This window comes from Bufo bufo, chromosome 2, assembly GCF_905171765.1.
Source record: "Bufo bufo chromosome 2, aBufBuf1.1, whole genome shotgun sequence".
NCBI classification, from domain to species: domain Eukaryota; kingdom Metazoa; phylum Chordata; class Amphibia; order Anura; family Bufonidae; genus Bufo; species Bufo bufo.
Window position 1 is genome coordinate 423170236 of NC_053390.1, and position 15991 is coordinate 423186226.

The 15991-nt window shown below is 46.2% G+C and overlaps 1 protein-coding gene across 1 annotated transcript in view; it reads right to left on the reverse strand.

The window, feature by feature from the left end:
* The window catches only part of NANS (N-acetylneuraminate synthase), a 56336-nt gene extending 50263 nt beyond the window's left edge, over positions 1-6073 (reverse strand). Inside the window, exon 1 of the mRNA XM_040417378.1 lies at positions 5942-6073. Coding sequence (XP_040273312.1) covers positions 5942-6073 — 132 coding nt within the window. The remainder of the gene's footprint in view (positions 1-5941) is intronic.
* Between the last annotated feature and the right edge of the window lie 9918 nt (positions 6074-15991).

Here is a 15991-nt window from a genome sequence, read left to right on the forward strand (position 1 = left end):
TTCAGGCGGATCCAGCATGCATGTAGAACCTGCACTTTCTGAATTATATGATAGCCGTCATGGCACATAACAGGTAAAATTTAGTGTTAGGAACCCGTCTAACTAGAGATCGCCTTGACGTGCGGCAGACGGGCTCAAATAATTTTGTACAAAACGATTTGCCAAGCATCTCTAACTTATTAGTATAGCATTTGTAATTATGATGCAATTTTGTACTTTATTTGCTTTGCAGTGAGCTGTTGCATTGCTTGTTTTGTTTAACAGTCTTGTTCTCAGCCATAGCAACGTGCCCCTGCGCTTTGGGATGTGCTGACTGACCCCCTTTTTCTTTGCATCTCCTGTATAACGTTTGCTAATCCTAAATATCTGTGACAGTCAGTCTAATTTATTTGCGCACACACTCACAAAACTGCGCTACTGTACGCGTGACATACTTGCAAGCATATATACCATTTAATATGCAGGGACGGGGAAGTGGCAGTGCTGCTGATGGTGCACGCAGAGGCCATGGCCCTGGGCGCGGTGAAACTATGCCTGCTGCCAGAGCACAAGAAACACACTCATCCACAATACCTAGCTTCACGTCCCAGTTTGCAGGGCGGCGCAGGACACCACTCTCAAAGTCACACCAGTGCGACCAGGTATCCAGTCTCAGTAGCCAAAAGTCTGGTCAACAGAATCCTCACCCTTATCCTCCTTCCTCCCACCATGGAGAGTCTTGGCAAACAAGTGATCCCACATATTCTAAAGGAGCTCTTTTCATCGACATTCCTTGATTTGGGCCTCTCGCCAAGCCCACTTGAAGAGGGACATGAGGAGATTGTGTGGACTGATGCCCAAACTCTTGAGCATCCACAGTCACAAGAAGAGGACAGTGGGGAACAGCAATTAAGCGTTTCACGAGGTGGATGATGATGATGATACACAGTTGCCAATAAGTCAACGGCAATTAGTGTCTCAAGAGGTTGATGATGAGGATGAGACACAGTTGTCAATAAGTGAGGTTGTTGTTAGGTTAACAAGTCAGGAGGATGACCAGAGTGAGGAAGTGGAAGAGGAGGTGGTGGACGATGAAATCACTGACCCAACCTGGGAAGGTGGCAAGCCGAGCGAAGACAGCACTACAGATGGGGAGGCATCCGCAGCACTGCAACAGGCTGGAAGAGGCAGTGGGGTGGCAAAAGGAAGAAGGCTAGCCACACCAAACAGGCCAGCAACTGTTCCCCGGTGCACCCCCTTGCGGTAATCTCCCTTACCCAGGGCTAGGTGTTCCGCAGTCTGGCGCTTTTTTGAGGAAAGTGCGGACGAAAAAAGAATTGTCATTTGCAACCTGTGCCGTAGCAAAATGAGCAGGCCGTGAACACTAGCAACCCGACCACCACCAGCATGATCCGCCACATGGCATCAAAGCACCCTAATAGGTGGGCCGAATGCCTGGATCCACAATCTGTGTCTGCGGGTCACACCACTGCCTCCTCTTCCCCTGTGTTACGTGCTGGCTAATCCTCTGTCCAAGACGCAGGCCCGGATGCATCCCGCCCTGCACCTTCGCAAGCACCATCAGCTAGCACATCCACTTCTGTGTCCCAGCGCAGCGTACAGATGTCTATACCCCAAGCCTTAGAACAAAAGAGTAAATACCCAGCCACCCACCCACAGGCCATAGCACTAAATGCGCACCTTTCCAAATTGCTGGCCCTGGAAATGTTGCCATTTAGGCTTGTGGACACTGAGGCTTTACGCAGCCTGATGGAGGTGGCGGTCCCTCGATATCCAGTCCCCAGCAGCCACTATTTTTCCCGGTGTGTGCCGTCCCCTCCTTACACCAGCATGTGTCCCGTAACATCACCCATGCCCTGACTAACACAGTTATTGGGAAGGTCCACTTAACGACTGACACATGGACAAGTGCTTGTGGCCAGGGACGCTACATTTCCGTGACGGCACACTGAGTGAACGTTGTGGAGGCCGGGAGCGAGTCGTACCCTGGGATGGCACAGGTGCTACCAACACCAAGGATTGCGGGCCCTACTTCCATCAGGATTTCGGCCACCATCTACATTAGTGGCTGCAACCCCCCCCCCCCCCCCCCCCCCCCCTTTTCCTCCTCCACCACTGAATTCTCATCTTGCAGCACCAGTCAGCCATCAGTCAGTTGCTGGTAGCAGTGGGGAAGCGGCAACAGGCTGTGCTTAAACTAATATGTTTAGGTGACAAACAGCACCCTGCCGCAGAGCTTTGGCAGGGTATAAGGGACCAGAGTCACCAGACTGAGCTTTGCCTCTCGCCACTCAACCTACAACCAGGCATGGCTGTGTCCGATAATGGCCGTAACTCGGTGGCGGCTTTGGAGCTCGGCAAGCTCACACACATACCATGCCTAGCCCACGTGTTCAACTTAGTGGTTCAGCGGTTTCTCAAAACCTACCCCAATTTGCCTGAGCTACTGGTGAAGATGCGCCGCGTGTGTGCCCATTTACGAAAGTCATCTACAGCTGCCGCCGGTCTGGCAACGCTGCAGCAGTGCTTGCAATTGTCAGCTCACGGACTGTTGTGTGACGTCAGCACACGCTGGAACTCCATGTTACACATGTTTGTCAGGCTTTGTGAGCAGTAGTGGAATACCAGCTGCAACATGATCGTCGCCTATCCAGTCAGCTTCCGCTCTTTACAAGCGGCGAGTGGGCATGGATGTCTGACCTCTGAAGTTTTACGCAACTTTGAGGAATTAACACAGATGGTAAGCGTAACCATCCCACTTCTGTGTCTACTGAAACGCTCGCTGCTCACAATGGAGGAGGCTTTGCATCATCCAGCGTGAATTGGATGATGATGAGGAGCAGGAGACGGTTGCCTCCGCTACAGAGGGTAGTACCCACAGCAGGTTTCTTCCATCTGTTCAGCATGGATGAGCCCAAGATGAGGAAGAGGATGAGGAGATTGAGTCATCCTCCTGATGAGGACAGCGAAGTCTTGTCTGTTGGGACGCTGGCACACATGGCTGACTTTACGTTATGCTGCCTTTCTCGTGACCCTCGCGTTATACGCATTTTGGCCAACACTGATTACTGGTTGTTCACCCTTCTCGACCCCCGCTACAAAGAGAACTTCTCATCTCTCATTCCTGTGGTGGAGAGGACTAGCAAAATGGTGCAATACCAGAAGGTCCTTGTGGAAAAATTGCTCCAAAAATTTCCATCTGACCACGCTGGCGGCATAGTACATAGTTCCTTGGGCAACCGAGGAGGGGAGACAAGGGGAACACACAGCAGTTCCAACAGAGGCAGGGAAACACTCTCCAAAGCCTGGGACAGTTTCATGACACCCCACCAGCACCCTCACACTGATGCGCGGCCTATTGTCACAAAGAGAAAAAAGTTTTGGAAGATGGTTATGGAGTTCCTAGAAGACAGTGTCACCGTCCTCAGTGATCCCTCTGCATTACAACTATTGGGTGTCCAAGCTGGACACGTGGCAGGAACTGGTGCTCTACGCCTAGGAGGTACTGGCCTGCCCTTCCGCCAGCATTTTGTCAGAGCGGGTATTTAGTGCTGCTGGGGGCAAAATAACTGATAAGCTCATCCGCCTGTCAACTGAAAATGCTGACAGGTAGACTCTTATAAAAATGAACAAGGCCTGGATTGCCCATGACTTTTCTACTCCACCAGAGGAAAGCGGATGAACATAAAGGCTCTTTAAATGTGTTTTTTTTATAATGTACTGAATACACTGTATTCCCATGCACCCCTTCCAACAAAGAAAAGGGTATATGGTCCAATCTTTCTTTTCTCGTCCTCCATCATATCAACATGCTTATTAGGCTGCCCTCGCTCCTAATGTTTTAGAGGGTCAGCTCAGCAGCAGACCCTCAACCATAATTTTTTCGATGATCAGCTCAGCAGTAGGGCCTCAACCATAATTTTTTCGATGGTCAGCTCAGGAGCAGGCCCTCGCCCCTAATGTTTTAGAGAGTCAGATAAGCAGCAGGGCCTCACTCATAATGTTTTAGATGGTCAGTTTGGCAGCAGGCCCTCGCCCCTAATGTTTTAGATGGTCAGCTTGGCAGCAGGCCCTCGCCCCTAATGTTTTAGATGGTCAGCTTGGCAGCAGGCCCTCGCCCCTAATGTTTTAGATGGTCAGCTTGGCAGCAGGCCCTCGCCCCTAATGTTTTAGATGGTCAGCTTGGCAGCAGGCCCTCGCCCCTAATGTTTTAGATGGTCAGCTTGGCAGCAGGCCCTCGCCCCTAATGTTTTAGATGGTCAGCTTGGCAGCAGGCCCTCGCCCCTAATGTTTTAGATGGTCAGCTTGGCAGCAGGCCCTCGCCCCTAATGTTTTAGATGGTCAGCTTGGCAGCAGGCCCTCGCCCCTAATGTTTTAGATGGTCAGCTTGGCAGCAGGCCCTCGCCCCTAATGTTTTAGATGGTCAGCTCGGCAGCAGGCCCTCGCCCCTAATGTTTTAGATGGTCAGCTCATCAGCAGCAAGCCCTCGCCCATAATGTTTTAGATGGTCAGCTCATCAGCAGCAAGCCCTCGCCCATAATGTTTTAGATGGTCAGCTCATCAGCAGCAAGCCCTCGCCCATAATGTTTTAGATGGTCAGCTCATCAGCAGCAAGCCCTCGCCCATAATGTTTTAGGTGGTCAGCTCAGCAGCAGGCCCTTGTCCATAATTTTTTAGATGGTCAGATCAGCAGCAGGCTAATGTTTTTGAGGGTCACCAGCAGGTATTTGCTCCTAATGTTTTTGAGGGTCACCAGCAGGCCATCAATCATAATAATTTTTCAAGGGTGTGTATGATGCCCTCCTTTATGTGTAACAAAGTGTGTATTGGAGTGCCGATTCCTTGTAATTTTTGGCAGCCCTTTCACTTAGTGCATAGGCTTTATGAGTGTAGGAGTCCCACTACCTGAACAATTCTACCACAATGTGAATGAGGCCCTCCTTTATGTGATATACAGGTTGTATTGGAGTGCCTCTTCCTTGTAATTTTTGGCAGCACTTGCACTTTATATACAAGTAAAATCCTAACAATTTTTCCTCTAAAATTGGTTATCTTCGGTTTGGTGCATATTATTCCCAGTCTGTAAAAGTGTTGTACTACTCGGACAACATCGTTCCCAGCAGCGACCTGGGAGTCCAAGATGCATCCAGACATCCTCCCCATGCTGTTTCCAGAACCATTTCGGTGGTGTTTCCAACAATTTCTGACCTTTTCCTATGAACCAGACACCCTCCCCTCTTCAGAGCAGGGGGTGCCTGGTTTAATGCTCGGGTTCTCCCACTGACTTCCATTGTGCTCTGTAAAACACCCGAGCATCCCAAAGTGTTCTACTCGAGCACCCGAGCACTTTGGTGCTCGATCAACACTAACAGGTTTTATACAGATGACCTATCCTCTGGACAGTGAATGTGCTATTCATGCCTACATTTATCATGTGATCACAAGAAGGTACATCTGAAGGTACCTGCATCGCTATTCCCATAGACGGGCACACCTGCATCGCTATTCCCATAGACGGGCATCTAGTTTCTGGGAAGAAGCAGGCTGATGCATCACCCCCTACACTTTGGCATAAATCTTGCAGCAATCTCTTCAAACCCACTCCCACCTCTCCTAACACCCACACTGTAGAGAGCTGCATTTTAATTTGCTACCTAGTAGAAGAGAGGGGGGAGATGCCTGCTCCTCGGAGTGCCAACACAACAGGGTGGTAGAAAGGGTGGCACAGCAGTCACCCCCACTAGCCCTGGGGTAATCTACCCTAGATCACCTATCACAGGAGGACTGGTAACACTGCATGGCAGGGAACCCATTCATTACGTCATGGGCACATACTGTTGAGGGAGTGCCAGCCTGTGTCCTGGCACCGGGAATACGCCACTACCCAGCTACTCTTTACTTGTGCCATGTGAAGTCAGGATGAAGTGCGGAATGCCATTACCTTCACCATGCGAATCATCTTCTTGGCGAGCTCTATGTCGCCCTGGTGATTCTGCCCAATTTCAGCTATGACGAAGCATGGGTGGTCGCCACCCACCATACGGCCAGGGTACAGCTCAAACTCGAGAGGCATGGTGGCTGCAGAAGGAGACCAGGAAGAGATGAATGCGCAGACCGAGTTCTCCCCCGCAGCCAGTCCTCCTTATCAGTGACGTGACTACACCAGGGCCGCACCCTCAGCCAATCAGAAGCCGGTCACCTGATGCAGCTAGGAGGAAGGGGCGGGCTGGTGTCACTCTGACCACGCCCCAGTCCGGTAATCGCGGTGACAGTACTGAGAGTCGCCTGTAGGAGGCAGTGTTACCACTCTGAGGGAAAGCGTCTAGAATGGAGATGCTCCCGGATAAGATGACATATAGGTCACGTGCTTTCAGTCGAGGACGTGATTTTTCGTTGCCGCTTGCTCCTCCGGTGTCCGGTCTACTCAGTCCAGGAGCGAGGTGACTGCAGGAGCCTTTGCATTCTAGTCACAGAACTCCTAAAAGTGTACCTTAACCTTTCCATATACTTATATTGTAAATGCAAAAATCTGCAAAAGAGAAAGTAAAAAAAAAAATGTTTTTTGCTTTAACCCTTTCCTGATGTGTGGTTGTGGGGAATTGGTTTAGGATCCCTTAGGCCTCTTTCACACGAGCGAGTTTTCCGCGCGGGTGCAATGCGTGACGTGAACGCATTGCACCCGCACTGAATCCGGACCCATTCATTTCTATGGGGCTGTGCACATGAGCGGTGATTTTCACGCATCACTTGTGCGTTGCGTGAAAATCGCAGAATGTTCTATATTCTGCGTTTTTGACGCAACGCAGGCCCCATAGAATTAAATGGGGCTGCGTGAAAATCGCAAGCAAGTGCGGATGCGGTGTGATTTTCACGCACGGTTGCTAGGAGACGATAGGGATGGGGACCCGATCATTATTATTTTCCCTTATAACATGGTTATAAGGGAAAATAATAGCATTCTGAATACAGAATGCATAGTACAATAGCGCTGGAGGGGTTAATTTTTTTTTTTAACTCACCTTAAAGGGACACTGACAGGCCAAATCAGCATATATAGTTAGATATATCACATTACAGGTCTTATAGAGTCTTTTAAAAGCATATAACTATCCCCCCTGTCCACCTTATAAAGAGCGAAATATAAAGTTTTATAACCTGCTTCTGCGGTCAGCAATCTGCCCAAGGGGCGGCGTTTCATGTGAAAATGCGCCCAGCCAGCCTTCCCAACTGCCGTTCTTAAGCCCCGCCCAGCTCATCATTATTCACTTCGCTGGGCGGCGGCTAGAACTCTCCCCAGTCCCGGTCCTGCGCCTGCGCAATTCAATCCTCCGGGCATCGTTCATGCCCAATCTTCTGCGCCTGCCCCCCGCCGCGCCGTCGGACGCACTATAATTAACCCCTTATATGATGTGAGTGAGCAGCGCTCTGAAGCGCTGCTCTGAACAGTGCATGGCTGAGGCTGCAGCTGCCTCGAAGACGCAGGCTGGTGTGTGTACGCAGGCGCGATCTAACGGCACGGCGGGGCGCAGGCGCAGAAGATTGGGCATGAACGATGCCGGGAGGATTGAATTGCGCAGGCGCAGGATCGGGACTGGGGAGAGTTCTAGCCGCCGCCCAGCGAAGTGAATAATGATGAGCTGGGCGGGGCTTAAGAACGGCAGTTGGGAAGGCTGGCTGGGCGCATTTTCACATGAAACGCCGCCCCTTGGGCAGATTGCTGACCGCAGAAGCAGGTTATAAAACTTTATATTTCGCTCTTTATAAGGTGGACAGGGGGGATAGTTATATGCTTTTAAAAGACTGTATAAGACCTGTAATGTGATATATCTAACTATATATGCTGTTTTGGCCTGTCAGTGTCCCTTTAATCCACTTGTTCGCACAGCCGAATTCTCTTCTGTCTTCTTCTTTGAGGAATAGGACCTTTGATGACGTCACTGCGCTCATCACATGGTCCATCACATGATCTTTTACCATGGGGATGGATCATGTGACGGACCATGTGATAAGTGTAGTGACGTCATCAAAGGTCCTATTCCTCAAAGAAGAAGACAGAAGAGAAGCCGGGCTGCGCGAACAAGTGGATTAAGGTGAGTTAAAAAAAAATTTTTTAACCCCTCCAGCGCTATTTTACTATGCATTCTGAATTCAGAATGCTATTATTTTCCCTTATAACCATGTTATAAGGGAAAATAATAAAGATCGGGTCCTCATCCCGATCGTCTCCTAGCAACCGTGCGTTAAAATCGCACCGCATCCACACTTGCTTGCGGATGCTTGCGATTTTCACGCAGCCCCATTCACTTCTATGGGGTCTGCGTTGCGTGAAAAACGCACAAAATAGAGCTTGCTGCGATTTTCACGTAACGCAAAAGTGATGCGTGAAAATCACCGCTCATGTGAACAGCCCCATAGAAATGAATGTGTCCGGAATCAGTGCGGGTGCAATGCGTTCACCTCACGCATTGCACCCGCGCAGAAATCTCGCCCGTGTGAAAGGGGCCTTACTCCTACAAGTCCAGGCAGCGCCTTAAAGGATCTTGAACCAATTTCCAACAACCAGCCATTTAACCTGTCGATCGCTCCAAGCATCGCAGAGGACCACGGCCGCAGCCCCGGACAAGCGCTTACTGGTCCGGATTGATAAAATATCCAGCAGTGCAATCTACAGGTGTTGTGACTTCTCACAACACTATCCGGTAAGCATACTCTTGCCTTTCAAACTCACGTTTAAACAACTAATACCACACATGTGGTATTTTTATCTTTACATATCTTTCCTGATGTGGCGATTTTTCGTTTTAGTTTTACATTCCCTGCATTCACTGACCCATAACTTTTTTATTTTCCATTTACATAGCAGTATAATGGCTTGTTTTTTGCAGGACAAGTTGGATGTAGTGGAAAGGGGGGGGGGGGAATCCAAATGGGGTGTAATGGGAAAAAAACACAATTCCGCAAGTTTTAAAGTTGTTGTTTTTTACTGCGTTTACTATGTGGTAAAACTGACTTGTGCTCTTCATTCTGCAGGTCAGTAAGAATTTGGCGATACCTCATATGTATAGTTTTTCTTGCGTTTTAATACCTAAAAAAAGTTAGAAATTTTTTTTTTCTTTTCATCGCCATATTCTGACCTCTATAACTTTTTTATAGTTATGTGTACGCAGATGGAGGGCTCATTTTTTGTGGGACGATCTGTAGTTTTTGATAATACCATTTTGGGGTGTGTATGACTTATTGATCACTTTTTCGTGAGTGATCAATTTTTTTGTGAAATAATGTGATGAAAAAACGGCAAATCAGCCATTTTTTTTTTTTTTTTCGTTACACCATTTCACCATATGGGATAAGTTTATTTTATATATTGTTATTTTTTTTATTGATTTTTATTTTGGAGAAAGAAGGTGATTAGAATTTTTATATTTTTAAAAACTTTTTTTTACATTTAAAAAATAAAAATTTATTAGGTCCCCAAATGGACCACAAATTGCTATCATCAGATTGCAACTTGTACAGAATAATGGAATTTGCTCCATTATTCTGTACAGAAATCGCTATATACCAATTCAGTGCTGCCAGATGCTGGCCTGAACTGGGATATACACTGCGTGCAGAATTATTAGGCAAATGAGTATTTTTACCACATCATCCTCTTTATGCATGTTGTCTTACTCCAAGCTGTATAGGCTCGAAAGCCTACTACCAATTAAGCATATTAGGTGATGTGCATCTCTATAATGAGAAGGGGTGTGGTCTAATGACATCAACACCCTATATTAGGTGTGCATAATTATTAGGCAACTTCCTTTCCTTTGGCAAAATGGGTCAAAAGAAGGACTTGACAGGCTCAGAAAAGTTAAAAATAGTGAGATATTTTGCAGAGGGATGCAGCACTCTTAAAATTGCAAAGCTTCTGAAGCGTGATCATTGAACAATCAAGCGTTTCATTCAAAATTGTCAACAGGGTCGCAAGAAGCGTGTGGAAAAACCAAGGCGCAAAATAACTGCCCATGAACTGAGAAAAGTCAAGCGTGCAGCTGCCAAGATGCCACTTGCCACCAGTTTGGCTATATTTCAGAGCTGCAATATCACTGGAGTGCCCAAAAGCACAAGGTGTGCAATACTCAGAGACATGGCCAAGGTAAGAAAGGCTGAAAGACGACCACCACTGAACAAGACACGCAAGCTGAAACGTCAAGACTGGGCCAAGAAATATCTCAAGACTGATTTTTCTAAGGTTTTATGGACTGATGAAATGAGAGTGAGTCTTGATGGGCCAGATGGATGGGCCCGTGGCTGGATTGGTAAAGGGCAGAGAGCTCCAGTCCGACTCAGACGCCAGCAAGGTGGAGGTGGAGTACTGGTTTGGGCTGGTATCATCAAAGATGAGCTTGTGGGGCCTTTTCGGGTTGAGGATGGAGTCAAGCTCAACTCCCAGTCCTACTGCCAGTTTCTGGAAGACACCTTCTTCAAGCAGTGGTAAAGGAAGAAGTCTGCATCCTTCAAGAAAAACATGATTTTCATGCAGGACAATGCTCCATCACACGCGTCCAAGTACTCCACAGCGTGGCTGGCAAGAAAGGGTATAAAAGAAGAAAATCTAATGACATGGCCTCCTTGTTCACCTGATCTGAACCCCATTGAGAACCTGTGGTCCATCATCAAATGTGAGATTTACAAGGAGGGAAAACAGTACACCTCTCTGAACAGTGTCTGGGAGGCTGTGGTTGCTGCTGCACACAATGTTGATGGTGAACAGATCAAAACAATGACAGAATCCATGGATGGCAGGCTTTTGAGTGTCCTTGCAAAGAAAGGTGGCTATATTGGTCACTGATTTGTTTTTGTTTTGTTTTTGAATGTCAGAAATGTATATTTGTGAATGTTGAGATGTTATATTGGTTTCACTGGTAAAAATAAATAATTGAAATGGGTATATATTTGTTTTTTGTTAAGTTGCCTAATAATTATGCACAGTAATAGTCACCTGCACACACAGATATCCCCCTAAAATAGCTAAAACTAAAAACAAACTAAAAACTACTTCCAAAAATATTCAGCTTTGATATTAATGAGTTTTTTGGGTTCATTGAGAACATGGTTGTTGTTCAATAATAAAATTAATCCTCAAAAATACAACTTGCCTAATAATTCTGCACTCCCTGTACTAATAATCAGCCTGGAAGCGTAGTACAGGCTCCGTTTTATTATTTTAACAGGTTGCTTTCCCAGATCTCTGCCGGGGGAAAGTGCACCTGAACTGGAAGCACACTTTTCCGGATTTCAGCCCTTTCAGACGACGTGGTCACATTTGACTATGGCATCTGAGAGGGTAAATGTCTGCAGTCGGCATTACCGCCGATCGTGGACATTAGCTGCGGGTGTCTGCTGTATGAAACAGCAGGCAGCTGGCGGCTATGACGCTCGCTCCGTTCCAGAGCGGGCACCAATTTTAAAGACCTGATATCCGCTGTACATGTACGGCGGATGTCAGGAAGGAGTTAAAGGGGTTGTCCAGTTTCCGATATTGACAGCTCATTTGTTACAATCACTTCAATGGGAAGGAGGAGTTTTATTTACACTGCGTCCCATTCAAGGGAATGGAAAGGAGGAGCTGGGTTGACAGCAAGCAGGTAAACAGTTAAGAGAGTTCTCTTTAAAGAGCTGATCGGCAAGGGTGCCGGGAAATTGACCTCCGCAGGTCTGATATTGATGACCTATCCTGAGTCATCAATATCGAAAACTGGACAACCCCTTTAATATGTACAGTCGTGGCCAAAAGTTTTGAGAATTACATAAATATTGGAAATTGGAAAAGTTGCTGCTTAAGTTTTTATAATAGCAATTTGCATATACTCCAGAATGTTATGAAGAGTGATCAGATGAATTGCATAGTCCTTCTTTGCCATGAAAATGTACTTAATCCCAAAAAAACCTTTCCACTGCATTTCATTGCTGTCATTAAAGGACCTGCTGAGATCATTTCAGTAATTGTCTTGTTAACTCAGGTGACAATGTTGACGAGCACAAGGCTGGAGATCATTATGTCAGGCTGATTGGGTTAAAATGGCAGACTTGACATGTTAAAAGGAGGGTGATGCCTAAAATTATTGTTCTTCCATTGTTAACCATGGTGACCTGCAAAGAAACGCGTGCAGCCATCATTGCGTTGCATAAAAATGGCTTCACAGGCAAGGATATTGTGGCTACTAAGATTGCACCTCAATCGACAATTTATAGGATCATCAAGAACTTCAAGGAAAGAGGTTCAATTCTTGTTAAGAAGGTTTCAGGGCATCCAAGAAAGTCCAGCAAGCGCCAGGATCGTCTCCTAAAGAGGATTCAGCTGCGGGATCGGAGTGCCGCCAGTGCAGAGCTTGCTCAGGAATGGCAGAAGGCAGGTGTGAGCGCATCTGCACGCCCAGTGAGGCGAAGACTTTTGGAAGATGTCCTGGTGTCAAGAAAGGCAGCAAAGAAGTCACTTCTCTCCAAAAAAAACATCAGGGACAGATTGATCTTCTGCAGAAAGTATGGTGAATGGACTGCTGAGGACTGGGGCAAAGTCATATTCTCCGATGAAGCCTCTTTCCGATTGTTTGGGGCATCTGGAAAAAGGCTTGTCCGGAGAAGAAAAGGTTATCGCTACCATCAGTCCTGTGTCATGCCAACAGTAAAGCATCCTGAGACCATTCATGTGTGGGGTTGCTTCTCATCCAAGGGAGTGGGCTCACTCACAATTTTGCCCTAAAACACAGCCATGAATAAAGAATGGCACCAGAACACCCTCCAACAGCAACTTCTTCCAACAATCCAACAGCAGTTTGGTGAAGAACAATGCATTTTCCAGCACGATGGAGCACCGTGCCATAAGGCAAAAGTGATAACTAAGTGGCTCGGGGACCAAAACGTTGACATTTTGGGTCTATGGCCTGGAAACTCCCCAGATCTTAATCCCATTGAGAACTTGTGGTCAATCCTCAAGAGGCGGGTGGACAAACAAAAACCCACTAATTCTGACCAACTCCAAGAAGTGATTATGAAAGAATGGGTTGGAATCAGTCAGGAATTGGCCCAGAAGTTGATTGAGAGCATGCCCAGTCAAATTGCAGAGGTCCTGAAAAAGAAGGGCCAACACTGCAAATACTGACTCTTTGCATAAATGTCATGTAATTGTCGATAAAAGCCTTTGAAACGTATGAAGTGCGTGTAATTATATTTCACTACATCACAGAAACAACTGAAACAAAGATCTAAAAGCAGTTTAGCAGCAAACTTTGTGAAAACTAATATTTGTGTCATTCTCAAAACTTTTGGCCACGACTGTACATTGCCTGTATCGTCTGTATTTCCATATGATATTAACAGGTACCCACAGCCACCACTAGATGGGGCTGGTGTCACCCTGTTTGTATAGGGAGGGAGGAACATTCTTAGGCCTCTTTCACACTTGCGTTGTTGGGATCTGGCGTGCACTTCCGTTGCCGGAGGTGCCCGCCGGATCCGTAACACCGCAAGTGAACTGAAAGCATTTGAAGACTGATCAGTCTTCAAAATGCGTTCAGTGTTACTATGGCACCCAGGACGCTATTAAAGTCCTGGCTGCCATAGTAGTAGTGGGGAGCGGTATACTTACAGTCCGTGCGGCTCCCGGGGCGCTCCAGAATGACGTCCGAGCGACCCATGCGCATGGATGACGTGCCACATCACCCATGTGCGTGGGGCGCCCTGACGTCACTCTGGAGCGCCCGGGGAGCCGCACGGAGGGTAAGTATACTGCTCCCCCGCTCCCCACTACACTTTACCATGGCTGCCAGGACTTTAGCGTCCCGGCAGCCATGGTAACCATTCAGAAAAAGCTAAACGTCGGATTCGGCAATGCGCCGAAACAACGTTTAGCTTAAGGCCGGATCCGGATCAATGCCTTTCATTCCGGATCCGGCCTTGCGGCAAGTGTTCAGGATTTTTGGCTGGAGCAAAAAGCTGCGGTATTTTCTCCGGCCAAAAAACATTCCGGTCCGGAACTGAAGACATCCTGATGCATCCTGAACGGATTTCTCTCCATTCAGAATGCATTAGGATAAAACTGATCAGGATTCTTCCGGCATAGAGCCCCGACGACGGAACTCTATGCCGGAAGAAAAGAACGCAGGTGTGAAAGAGCCCTTAGAGTCTAAAGGTGGCCATACATATAAGATTAAAGTTGGCCAGAATGGCAGATAACCTTCAGGAGTTGCCTCAGATGCCTAAGCATATTAAATAACAGTTTGGCCTATTGTGAGAATCTCTACATCCCATGAATTCAGTGGACGCGGCTGTTAGGAAGACCCGCCCTGTGGTTTGTATTGCATTGCTTTACAAGAAGTGTTACACCCTATGTCTGGATGCTTGTGTCAGCACCAGCTAGAAAAGCGTAGAGTAAGGAAGACTACCTTAACCCCTTAAGGACTCAGCCCTATTTCACCTTAAGGACCAGGCCATTTTTTGCAAATCTGACCAGTGTCACTTTAAGTGCTGATAACTTTAAAACGCTTTGACTTATCCAGACCATTCTGAGATTGTTTTTTCGTCACATATTGTACTTCATGACACTGGTAAAATGAAGTAAAAAAAATTCATTTTTATTTATAAAAAAATACCAAATTTACCAAAAATTAGTAAAATATTGCAAATTTCCAAGTTTCAATTTCTCTACTTCTATAATACATAGTAATACCTACAAAAATAGTTATTACTTTACATTCCCCATATGTCTACTTCATGTTTGGATCAATTTGGGAATGATATTTTATTTTTGGGGGATGTTACAAGGCTTAGAAGTTTAGAAGCAAATCTTGAAATTTTTCAGAAATTTTCAAAAACCCACTTTTTAGGGACCAGTTCAGGTCTGAAGTCACTTTGTGAGGCTTACATAATAGAAACCACCCAAAAATGACCCCATTCTAGAAACTACACCCCTCAAGGTATTCAAAACTGATTTTACAAACGTTGTTAACCCTTTAGGTGTTCCACAAGAGTTAATGGCAAATGGTGATAAAATTTCAGAATTTAGATTTTTTGGCAAATTTGCCATTTTAATCCATTTTTTCCAGTAACAAAGCAAGGGTTAACAGCCAAACAAAATGCTATATTTATTGCCCTGATTCTGTAGTTTGCAGAAACACCCCATATGTGGCCGTAAACTACTGTACGGGCACACAGTAGGGCGTAGAGGGAAAGGTGCGCCGTATGGTTTTTGGAAGGCAGATTTTGCTGGACTGGTTTTTTTTGACACCATGTCCCATTTGAAGCCCCCCTGATGCACCCCTAGAGTAGAAACTCCATAAAAGTGACCCCATATAAGAAACTACACCCCTCAAGGTATTCAAAACTGATTTTACAAACCTTGTTAATCCTTTAGGTGTTGCACAAGATTTAATGGAAAATAGAGATACAATTTCAAAATTTCACTTTTTGGGCAGATTTTCCATTTTAATATTTTTTTTCCAGTTACAAAGCAAGGGTTAACAGCCAAACAAAACTCATTATTTATGGCCCTGATTCTGTAGTTTACAGAAACACCCCATATGTGGTCGTAAACTGCTGTACGGGCACATGGCAGGGCTCAGAAGGAAAGGAATGCCATACGGTTTTTGGAAGGCAGATTTTGCTGGACTGTTTTTTTTGACACCATGTCCCATTTGAAGCCCCCCTGATGCACCCCTAGAGTAGAAACTCCAAAAAAGTGACCCCATTTTAGAAACTACGGGATAGAGTGGCAGTTTTGTTGGTACTAGTTTAGGGTACATATGATTTTTGGTTGCTCTATATTACACTTTTTGTGAGGCAAGATAATAACAAGAAATAGCTTTTTTGGCACTGTTTTTTTTTTGTTATTTACAACATTCATCTGACAGGTTAGATCATGTGGTATTTTTATAGAGCAGGTTGTCACAGACGTGGCGATACCTAATATGTATACAATTTTTTTATTTATGTAAGTTTTACACAATGG